The 10,212-nt window shown below is 42.7% G+C and overlaps 1 protein-coding gene across 1 annotated transcript; it reads left to right on the forward strand.

The window, feature by feature from the left end:
* The first annotated feature begins 8,262 nt into the window (after nucleotides 1-8,262).
* On the forward strand, nucleotides 8,263-9,921 carry LOC139553550 (ADP-ribosylation factor 6-like). The gene is made up of 2 exons (XM_071366005.1): nucleotides 8,263-8,405; nucleotides 8,566-9,921. Exon 2 carries the CDS (start codon nucleotides 9,294-9,296, stop codon nucleotides 9,822-9,824), a length of 531 nt encoding a protein of 176 aa, XP_071222106.1. The 5' UTR covers nucleotides 8,263-8,405; nucleotides 8,566-9,293; the 3' UTR covers nucleotides 9,825-9,921.
* The last annotated feature ends 291 nt before the right edge of the window (nucleotides 9,922-10,212 follow it).

The following is a 10,212-nucleotide window of genomic DNA, read 5'->3' on the forward strand; positions in this document are numbered from 1 at the left end:
GTCGTCAGACCCACTGGCTCCAGGTCATCTACAAGGCTATGCTAGGTAAAGTGCCGCCTTATCTCAGTTCACTGGTCACGATGGCTACACCCACCCGCAGCACGCGCTCCAGCAGGTGTATCTCACTGATCATCCCTAAAGCTAAAACCTCATTTGGACGCCTTTCCTTCCAGTTCTCTGCTGCCTGCGACTGGAACGAATTGCAAAAATCTCTGAAGTTGGAGACTTTTATCTTCCTCAACAACTTTAAAAATCTGCTATCCGAGCAGCTAACCGATCGCTGCAGCTGTACATAGTCCATCTGTAAACTACCCACCCAATTTACCTACCTCACCCCCCATACTGCTTTTATTTATTTACTTTTCTGCTCTTTTGCACACCAGTATCTCTTCTTGCACATGATCATCTGATGATTTATCACTCCAGTGTTAATCTGCTAAATTGTAATTATTCGATTTATTGCCTACCTCATGCCTTTTGCACACATTGTATATAGATTCTCTTTTTTTCTACCATGTTATTGACTTGTTTATTGTTTACTCCATGTGTAACTCTGTGTTGTCTGTTCACACTGCTATGCTTTATCTTGGCCAGGTCGCAGTTGCAAATGAGAACTTGTTCTCAACTAGCCTACCTGGTTAAATAAAGGTGAAATAAATAAAAAAATAAAAAGTATCAAAAGTACATGTAATTGCTAAAATATACTTAAGTATCAAAATAAATTATAAATCATTTCAAATTCCTTATATTACTCAAGCCAGACGTCACCATTTTCTTGTTTTTTGTAATTTACAGATAGCCAGGGGCACTCTCCAACATTCAGACATAATTTACAAACGAAGCATGTGTGTTTAGTGAGTCCTCCAGATCAAAGGCAGTAGGGGTGACCAGGGATGTTCTCTTGATAAGTGCGTGAATTTGATAATTTTCCTGTCCCGCTAAGCATTCAAAATGACACTTTTGGGTGACAGGGAAAATGTATGTGTAACGGCTGTCTAATTCCTCCTCCTCGGATGAGGAGAAGGAGTAAGGGTCAGACCAAAACGCAGAGTGGTTAGTGTTCATTATTTACTGAAATTCAACAAAACACTTCAAAATACAAAACAACCAACAAACGTGACAAAACCGAAACAGTCCTGTGTGGCACAAAACCTGACACAGGAACAAACACCCACAAAACACACGTGAAACCCAGGCTACCTAAGTATGATTCTCAATCAGGGACAACGATTGACAGCTGCCTCTGATTGAGAATCATACCCGGGGGCCTCCCGGGTGGCGCAGTGGTCTAGAGCACTGCATCGCAGTGCTAGCTACGCCACCAGAGTCTCTGGGTTCGCGCCCAGGCTCTGTCGCAGCCGGCCGCGACCGGGAGGTCCGTGGGGCGACGCACAATTGGCTTAGCGTCGTCCGGGTTAGGGAGGGTTTGGCCGGTAGGGATATCCTTGTCTCATCGCGCTCCAGCGACTCCTGTGGCGGGCCGGGCGCAGTGCGCGCTAACCGGGGGGGGCGGGTGCACGGTGTTTCCTCCGACACATTGGTGCGGCTGGCTTCCGGGTTGGATGCGCGCTGTGTTAAGAAGCAGTACGGCTAGGTTGGGTTGTGCTTCGGAGGACGCATGGCTTTCGACCTTCGTCTCTCCCGAGCCCGTACGGGAGTTGTAGCGATGAGACAAGATAGTAATTACTAGCGATTGGACACCACGGAAATTGGGGAGAAAAGGGGATAAAATTTGAGAATCATACCCGGCCGAACACAAACATCCCAACATAGAAAATCACACATAGACAAACCCACCCAACTCACGCCCTGACCAACTAAATAAATACAAGACAAAAGAAAACAGGTCAGGAACGTGACAGTATGGAGTAAAAAGTACATGTAATGTAGTGAAGTAAAAGTAAACATTTTCACAAATATAAATAGTTACGTAAAGTAATTATCCCAAAAAATGACTAGTACTTTTACACCACTGAACATGGTTCTTTACACCACTGAACATGGGCCGGCATTCCTGTGGAACGCTTTCAACAACTTGCAGAGTTCATGCCGTGATAAATTGATTCTGTTCTGAGAGCAAAAGGGGTGCAAATCAATATTAGGAAGGTGTTCCTAATGGTTTGTAGACTCAGTGTACATGTACAGTATCAGTATAAATATATCTAAATGCAGAGAGATGAATGGTGCAAATGCAGTATAGTGCAGTTATTTTGTGTACATGCATTACATATTTGGAGTCATGTATTGCATTTATGGTTTTAGATATCCTACTGTTTCACGTCATTGCTGTTTATTTAGCCTCTCAGATAGTGATCTTAGTGATCCACACCCATCAGGTTCATGTACCTAATGTATACATTCACTGGTCATGAGATTGATCCATGGAATTTAAAGTGATTCCACTACGATTAAGGGCCTCCGCTATTATTCCACAATTACTAGTATGTTCTGAGTTTGCAACACAAGCGTTGGAAAATGAAATGAAAATCCTCTGAAATCTGTGTCTTGTGCAGTTCAAGCTGGCAGTTTTATATAATTAAAGGACAGTGAATGAAATCCAGTTTGTGAAACTTTAATGATGAGCTACTCACACGGTCTTCTACACAGGCGCTTTAGTCATCTGAACTCTGCTGTAAATATTTCATAGCCACAAGTCTGTCAGTCTCTTTCTTACACCACAACAATAGCGTAACTCACATGTATAGTCCCCTGCAATGTCCTGAGAGCTGGACATACCAACTCTCAATATTGGGGTTTACATGCTCTTTTAAATACAATTGGGTGTGGGTTAAGCCTCATCTGTCACCTGTCAATTAGCAGGGATTAAATTGTTCTACTTTGTGCAAAGTGAATGAAATCCAGAGGGCTGTAAATAAAGCTTATCAAGAGATCACATGACTACCAACATCTACATGGGCCAGGGGTTCAGATTACATAATGAGAGAGAGAGAGAGAGAGAGAGGGAGAGACTCCCTACAAAGTAGAGAAGACACAACCAACTTTCCTCTTGAGATTCCCTGTGAGATTTGGTGAAATGACACAGTAACAGATATATGTATCATCAAATTCATCAAAGGGATACTGATTTTATTCTCAGGTTAGTGCCATTTATTTGACTTCCTCTGAAACAACCTTTGATGAGTAAAATTAATAAGTTAGTTTGAACAAGGATATTTGTATGAGGTATCTATCCATAGTATGATTTTACATTCCTTTAAAATGAGAAAGATTTATTGATGAAGACCTTTGTTATTACACAAGAGTAAGGGCCAATCCTTTTTACATTGTTGTAATAATATAAATAACGAAATGCTCAACTCCATTACGAAGCAATTATCACATGTTAATACAATGGTGATACCACAGGAAATACATAGTTAATTATTGAACTTCTATTGTTTTGCAATCCTTTCCTCCACAAGGTGATACCACAGAAGCCACTGACAACTAAATCAAATCAAATTTTATTGGCCACATACACATGGTTAGCAGATGTTATTGCGAGTGTAGCGAAATGCTTATGCTTCAAGATCCGACAGTGCAGCAGTATCTAACAGGTAATATCTAACAATTCCACCACAAAATGTTATATCTAATAAATTCCACAACAAAATCTAATACACACAATCAAGTAAAGGAATGGGATAAGAATATATAAGTATAAAATATATGGATGAGCAGTGACAGATCGGCTAAGATGCAATAGATAGTAAAGAATAGATAGTGAAGGATACAGTATACAGTTTATACATACAGTTGAAGTCGCAAGTTTACATACACTTAGGTTGGAGTCATTAAAACTCATTTTTCAACCACTCCACAAATTTTTTGTTAACAAACTATAGTTTTTGCAAGTCGGTTAGGACATCTTTGCATGACACAAGTCATTTTTCCAACAATTGTTTACAGACAGATTATTTCACTGTATCACAATTCCAGTGGGTCAGAAGTTTACATACACTAAGTTGACTGTGCCATTAAACAGCTTGGATGATTCCAGAAAATGATGTCATGGCTTTAGAAGCTTCTGATAGGCTAATTGACATCATTTGAGTCAATTGGAGGTGTACCTGTGGATGTATTTCAAGGCCGACCTTCAAATTCAGTGCCTCTTTGCTTGACATCATGGAAAATCAAAAGAAATCAGCCAAGCCCTCAACTGCACATGGGGACAAAAATTGCACTTTTTTGAGAAATGTCCTCTGGTCTGATGAAACAAAAATGGAACTGTTTGGCCATAATGACCATCGTTATGTTTGGAGGAAAAAGGAGGATGTTTGCAAGCCGAAGAACACCATCCCAACCGTGACGCAAGGGGGTGGCAGCTTCATGTTGTGGGGGTGCTTTGCTGCAGGAGGGACTGGTGCACTTCACAAAATAGATGGCATCATGAGGCAGGAAAATTATGTGGATATATTGAAGCAACATCTCAAAGCCCTGACCTCAATCCTATAGAAAATTTGTAGGCAGAACTGAAAAAGCGTGTGCGAGCAAGGAGGCCTACAAACCTGACTCAGTTACACCAGCTCTGACAGGAGGAATGGGCCAAAATTCACCCAACTGTAACGGCGTTCCTCCTCCTCTTCATCCGAAGAGGAGGAGCAGGGATTAAACCAAAATGCAGCGTCTTGATATGACATGATTTATTTAAGTAAAGACGGAAACACGAACTTCACTTGAAACTAAACAAAACAACAAACGGAGTAGACGAACCTGAACATAAGAACTTACATAACACGAAGAACTCACAAACAGGAAAATGACTACACAAAACGACGAACGAAACAGTCCCGTATGGTGCAAACAAACACAGACACAGGAGAACAACCACCCCTGACAAACAAAGTGAAACCACCTACCTTAATATGATTCTCAATCAGAGGAGATGAAAACCACCTGCCTCTAATTGAGAACCATATCAGGTACCCAAAAACAATATAGAAACAGAAAACATAGACTGCCCACCCAAACTCACGTCCTGACCAACTAACACATACAAAACAGGTCAGGAACGTGACACCAACTTATTGTGGGAAGCTTGTGGAAGGCTTCCAGAAACGTTTGACCTAAGTTAAACAATTTATAGGCAGTGCTACCAAATACTAATTGAGTGTATGTAAACTTCAGACCCACTGGGATTGTGATGAAAGAAATAAAAACTGAAATAAATCATTCTCTACTATTATTCTGACATTTCACATTCTTAAAATAAAGTGGTGATCTTAACTGACCTAAGACAAGGAATTTTTACTCTGAATAAATGTCAGGAATTGTGAAAAACAGAGTTTAAATGTATTTGGCTAAGGTGTATGTAAACTTCCGACTTCAACCGTGTGAGATGAGTAATGTGAGATACGTAAACATTCTTAAAGTGGCATTATTAAAGTGACTAGTGTTCCATTTATTAAAGTGGCCAATGATATCAAGTCTGTAGGTTGGCAGCCGCCTCTCTGCGCTAATGGTGGCTGTTAAATAATCTGATGGCCTTGAGATAGAAGCTGTTTTTCAATCTCTCTGTCCCAGCTTTGATGCACCTGTACTGACCTCGCCTTTTGGATGGAAGCGGGGTGAACAGGTAGTGGCTCGGGTGGTTATTGTCCTTGATTATCTTTTTTGCCTTCCTTGACATCAGGTGTTGTAGGTGTCCTGGAAGGCAGGTAGTTTTCCCCCGGTAATGCATTGTGCAGACCGCACTACCCTCTGGAGAGCCCTGTGGTTGTGCGCGGTGCAGTTGCCGTACCAGGCGGTGATACAGCCCGACAGGATGCTCTCAATTGTGCACCTGTAAAAGTTAGTGAGGGTTTTCGGTGACAAGCCACATTTTTTCAACCTCTTGAGGTTGAAGAGGCAATGTTATGCCTTCTTCACCACACTCTCTGTGTGCGTGGACCATTTCAGTTTGTCGGTGATATGTACACCGAGGAACTTAAAACTTTCCACCTTCTCCACTGCTGTCCCGTCGATGTGGATAGGGGGGTGCTCCATTTGCTGTTTCCTGAAGTCCACAATCATCTCTTTTGTTTTGCTGACATTGAGTGAGAGGTTATTTTCCTGACACCACACTCCAAGGGCGCTCACCTCCTCCCTGTAGGCTGTCTCGTCTTTGTTGGTAATCAAGCCTACCACTGTAGTGTTGTCTGCAAACTTGATGATAGAGTTGGAGGCGTGCATGGCCACGCAGTCGTGGGTGAACAAGGAGTACAGGAGAGGGCTGAGACGCACCCTTGTGGGACCCCAGTGTCAGGATCAGCGGAGTGGAGATGTTGTTTCCTACCTTCACCACCTGGGAGCGGCCCGTCAGGAAGTCCAGGACCCAGTTGAACAGGGCGGGGTCGAGACCCAGGGTCTCAAGCTTAATGATGAGTTTGGAGGGTACTATGGTGTTGAATGCTGAGCTGTAGTCAATGAACAGCATTCTTACATAGGTATTCCTCTTGTCCAGATGGGATAGGGCAGTGTGATGGCGATTGCATCGTCTGTGGACCTATTGGGGCGGTAAGCAAATTGGAGTCGGTCTAGGGTAGCAGGTAGGGAGGAGGTGATATGATCCTTGACTAGTCTCTCAAAGCACTTCATGATGACAGAAGTGAGAGCTACGGAGCGACAGTCATTTAGTTCAGTTACCTTAGGTTTCTTGGGAACAGGAACAATCTTGAAGCATGTGGGGACAGCAGACTGGGATAAAGATTGATTGAATATGTCCGTAAACACACCAGCCTGCTGGTCTGCGCATGCTCTGAGGACGCGGCTAGGGATGCCGTCTGGGACGGCAGCCTTGAGAGGGTTAACACGTTTAAATGTTTTACTCACGTCCGCCATGTAAATGCAGAAGCCGCTCACTGCCACAAAGCATGAACTACACAGGTACCAAGTCCAACAACATAAGGGCCTGCTCCATAGCCTGGATTTGGAGCATATATACTGTATGGGGGGATCGAAAAGCAGCAGACACTGTACTACAGAGCACTGGGGAGACTGGGGCCTGGCTGCTGTCCCTCATCCCAGAGGTCTAGTGCAAAGATTCCCTGCAGCTCCACTCTTCCTGCCCTCCACAGTGCACAGACAGGGAGCTGGAGAATGGGGTCTACCAGGGCCCAGATGGCCACATCTGTGGATGGGAGGAGTGACACTGAGGAACCACAACCCGACCCGAGATTGTCCTTGGACCATTCTGCCGGTGTTAAGACTAACATGATTTGGACTAGGGCTGTTGTCAGACAGCCTACTTGGGCAACCTTGACGTTTGCAGATATAAGACACAGACACATGACGATGGAACCATTCAGGAAATGGAAACACATGATTTTGTCATCTACATGTCAGCCAGATACCAACCAAGAGCCTAGCTGGAACCAGCAAGATCCAAACAGCCCACAGGTCATGAGGTCAGCCAGCATCAGAACACAGAGAGTAGCCCTCTCACATGCATCCACACAGAGATTTAAACAGTTTAACAAAACTGACAGATAATAGACAACCTACCCACCACTATTGGTGCTCCAAGAGATAGACTAGGACTTGTAAACTGAGTGACAGACTTGTGGCTATGCGTACCTGCATATATATTTGGTCAATAACTTAAGTAAAATGAGAAGCAGTGCCAATGCATGCCACATGGTGGTGTTATTACACTTTGTATCGAGGACGTAGACCAAGCCTACATACCATTTTTGTGCAGTCTATGCTTCACACAGTAACCTAGCCTGCATGCATTTTTTCATTTAAGGCTAGAAAGTAACCTATATTTTAAAATATATGTTTATTAAGCATGCCAAATGCACTACTTTCATTTAAAAAATGCATATTAATGCTGTTGCAATTTCATTTTTCATGTTGTAACCATGGGCCTACGTGTTTTATGTGCTGTAAAATTGATACGAATGAATTGGTCTTCCATCATGTAATTAAATACATTTACCCAATACATTTAGACTAGCTAATAGTTTGTTAGATATTCTTTAGCACCATGCACGGGCACCAAATAGAGCCATCCACTTCCTTGTATGGTGCCGATGGGTTTATATACATCATTGTGTGGTGCGTTACATTTTCCTGCTCTTTACAACATTTGCACCTGAACCAGTACTGGTTAAATTCGCGCAATGCATTTACTTTATACGAATCAATGGACCGCATTTCGGACAATGCACGTAATGTCAGAGTAATCCGTGGAGCCGAAATGGCGTTCAAGCTGTGAAAGCTCTTGCGCAAGCCAACTAACTACTGAACGATCCAGAGGAAGTGACTGGTGATGTAGTCCACACCTTTCCGGTAGATCAGAGTAGCATTGCAACTCGGCTGAAAAGGAGAGATAGACGAAAGCGGTTTGGAAATTACTAATAGAGGGGGGAAACAGAATATAATATATATATTTTGGGGAGATTTGTGTAAAAGATACACGGAACGTAAGTTACCGACTAACGTCTGCATTTTTCAATTTTGTTGAGCTATCCACAATGCAGCATGTAGGTAGCTAAGTTAGCAAGCTAGTGTTAGCAAGCTAGCTAGCTGTTAACTTGCTAAGTTGAGCTTTCTGACACTCCTCATTATCCTCTTCTGTTTCAGGGGGACAAGAAGGGATTTTTTAAAATTGAATCAATGACCTTAGTCGCCGGGACTTTAGGAGAACGGGCTCCTACGAACGAGTGTGTAGCCCAGCGTGACGTTTGATGGAATAGCTGCAGAACATTGCCTTTCTCCTCCGGTGGTGTTGATCGGAACAAGGACGAGGAGGGGGACCTCGAGACACATTCACCAAGAGGAAGTAAGAAGTACCGCAGGTTTTTTGGAGGGCCTATTCGACTTCCTTGCTCTATCAACAGATTCACTACCCCGCCCCCCTCCCGACCCTGAAAAGAATAGAAATCAATAGTATGAACATTTTGTGACAGCTACAATTAAGAAGTAACAATATACTTAGACGGCTTGTCATACAATTTACTTATCTCACCTTTGGGTACACATTTGAACTCGGATGTCTCAAACTCTGAGAAATATGTTATGAACAGCAATACTACAAGTTAGCTAATGATTTGCCACCAGGAATATTATTGTTGCCAGTTTGAGACTCCTTTCTTTGGCCGACACATTGTGAAGCATTGATAGACCCGCACATGGCTCAGTTTGAGCTTCATATTTCACACCATGTCCATTTGTAATTAGTTGCCTAGTTACGCCCGGTTAAGCAAATAAAGTTAGCCTGCATGGTTTTGACATTAAGGAAGTAAAAAGGGAAATATTGAAGAATCCAAACATTTTTTTCATTTGGAACGGAATATTTATGCACTGTTTACATGATGGGGAAAATGCTATCGAAAATCTTTGGCAACAAGGAGATGAGAATATTGATGCTTGGACTTGATGCTGCTGGAAAGACCACCATCCTTTACAAACTGAAACTTGGACAGTCAGTCACCACAATTCCCACAGTTGGTTTCAACGTTGAGACTGTGACTTACAAAAACGTAAAATTCAATGTATGGGACGTTGGAGGCCAAGATAAGATCCGTCCCCTGTGGCGACACTACTACACGGGCACACAAGGGTTAATCTTTGTTGTGGATTGCGCAGACAGAGATCGCATTGATGAGGCCAGGCAGGAACTCCATCGCATCATTAATGACCGTGAGATGAGGGACGCCATCATCTTGATTTTTGCCAATAAGCAAGACCTGCCCGATGCCATGAAACCACACGAAATCCAAGAGAAACTAGGATTGACCCGCATTAGAGATAGGAATTGGTATGTTCAGCCCTCCTGTGCGACCACGGGAGACGGACTATATGAGGGGTTGACATGGCTAACATCAAATTACAAATCCTAATGATTGAGTGATTACTGTTTTAGATTAAACTACAAAAAAGTCAAATTGAGGCAAGTAACATAACTTTACTTCTCAAATAAATATATAATAAAGAGAAGTTTGATCTCCATTTATTTTGATTACTATGATGACCCTATAACTAATTTATCTTCATAAACTTGGTTTTCTGGCTTATAGTTTGCTTCTACTTAGCTCTTGAGAACCCAAGGTGTCTTACAGCCGGTCCCGGTGTTGGGTTCTTAGCTGATGGTATGGAGGACAGCTGGCTCCATGTGAACTACAATCCAGACGCTCTGTTTTAACGTTTAGAAACTTAAATAATCCTTGCTTGCGATACGGTTTTGGAAACCTTTAGTTGCAAACTTTACCATCAGGGTGAAATAATCAT

Source organism: Salvelinus alpinus, chromosome 25 (genome assembly GCF_045679555.1).
Source record: "Salvelinus alpinus chromosome 25, SLU_Salpinus.1, whole genome shotgun sequence".
Classification (NCBI taxonomy): Eukaryota; Metazoa; Chordata; class Actinopteri; order Salmoniformes; family Salmonidae; genus Salvelinus; species Salvelinus alpinus.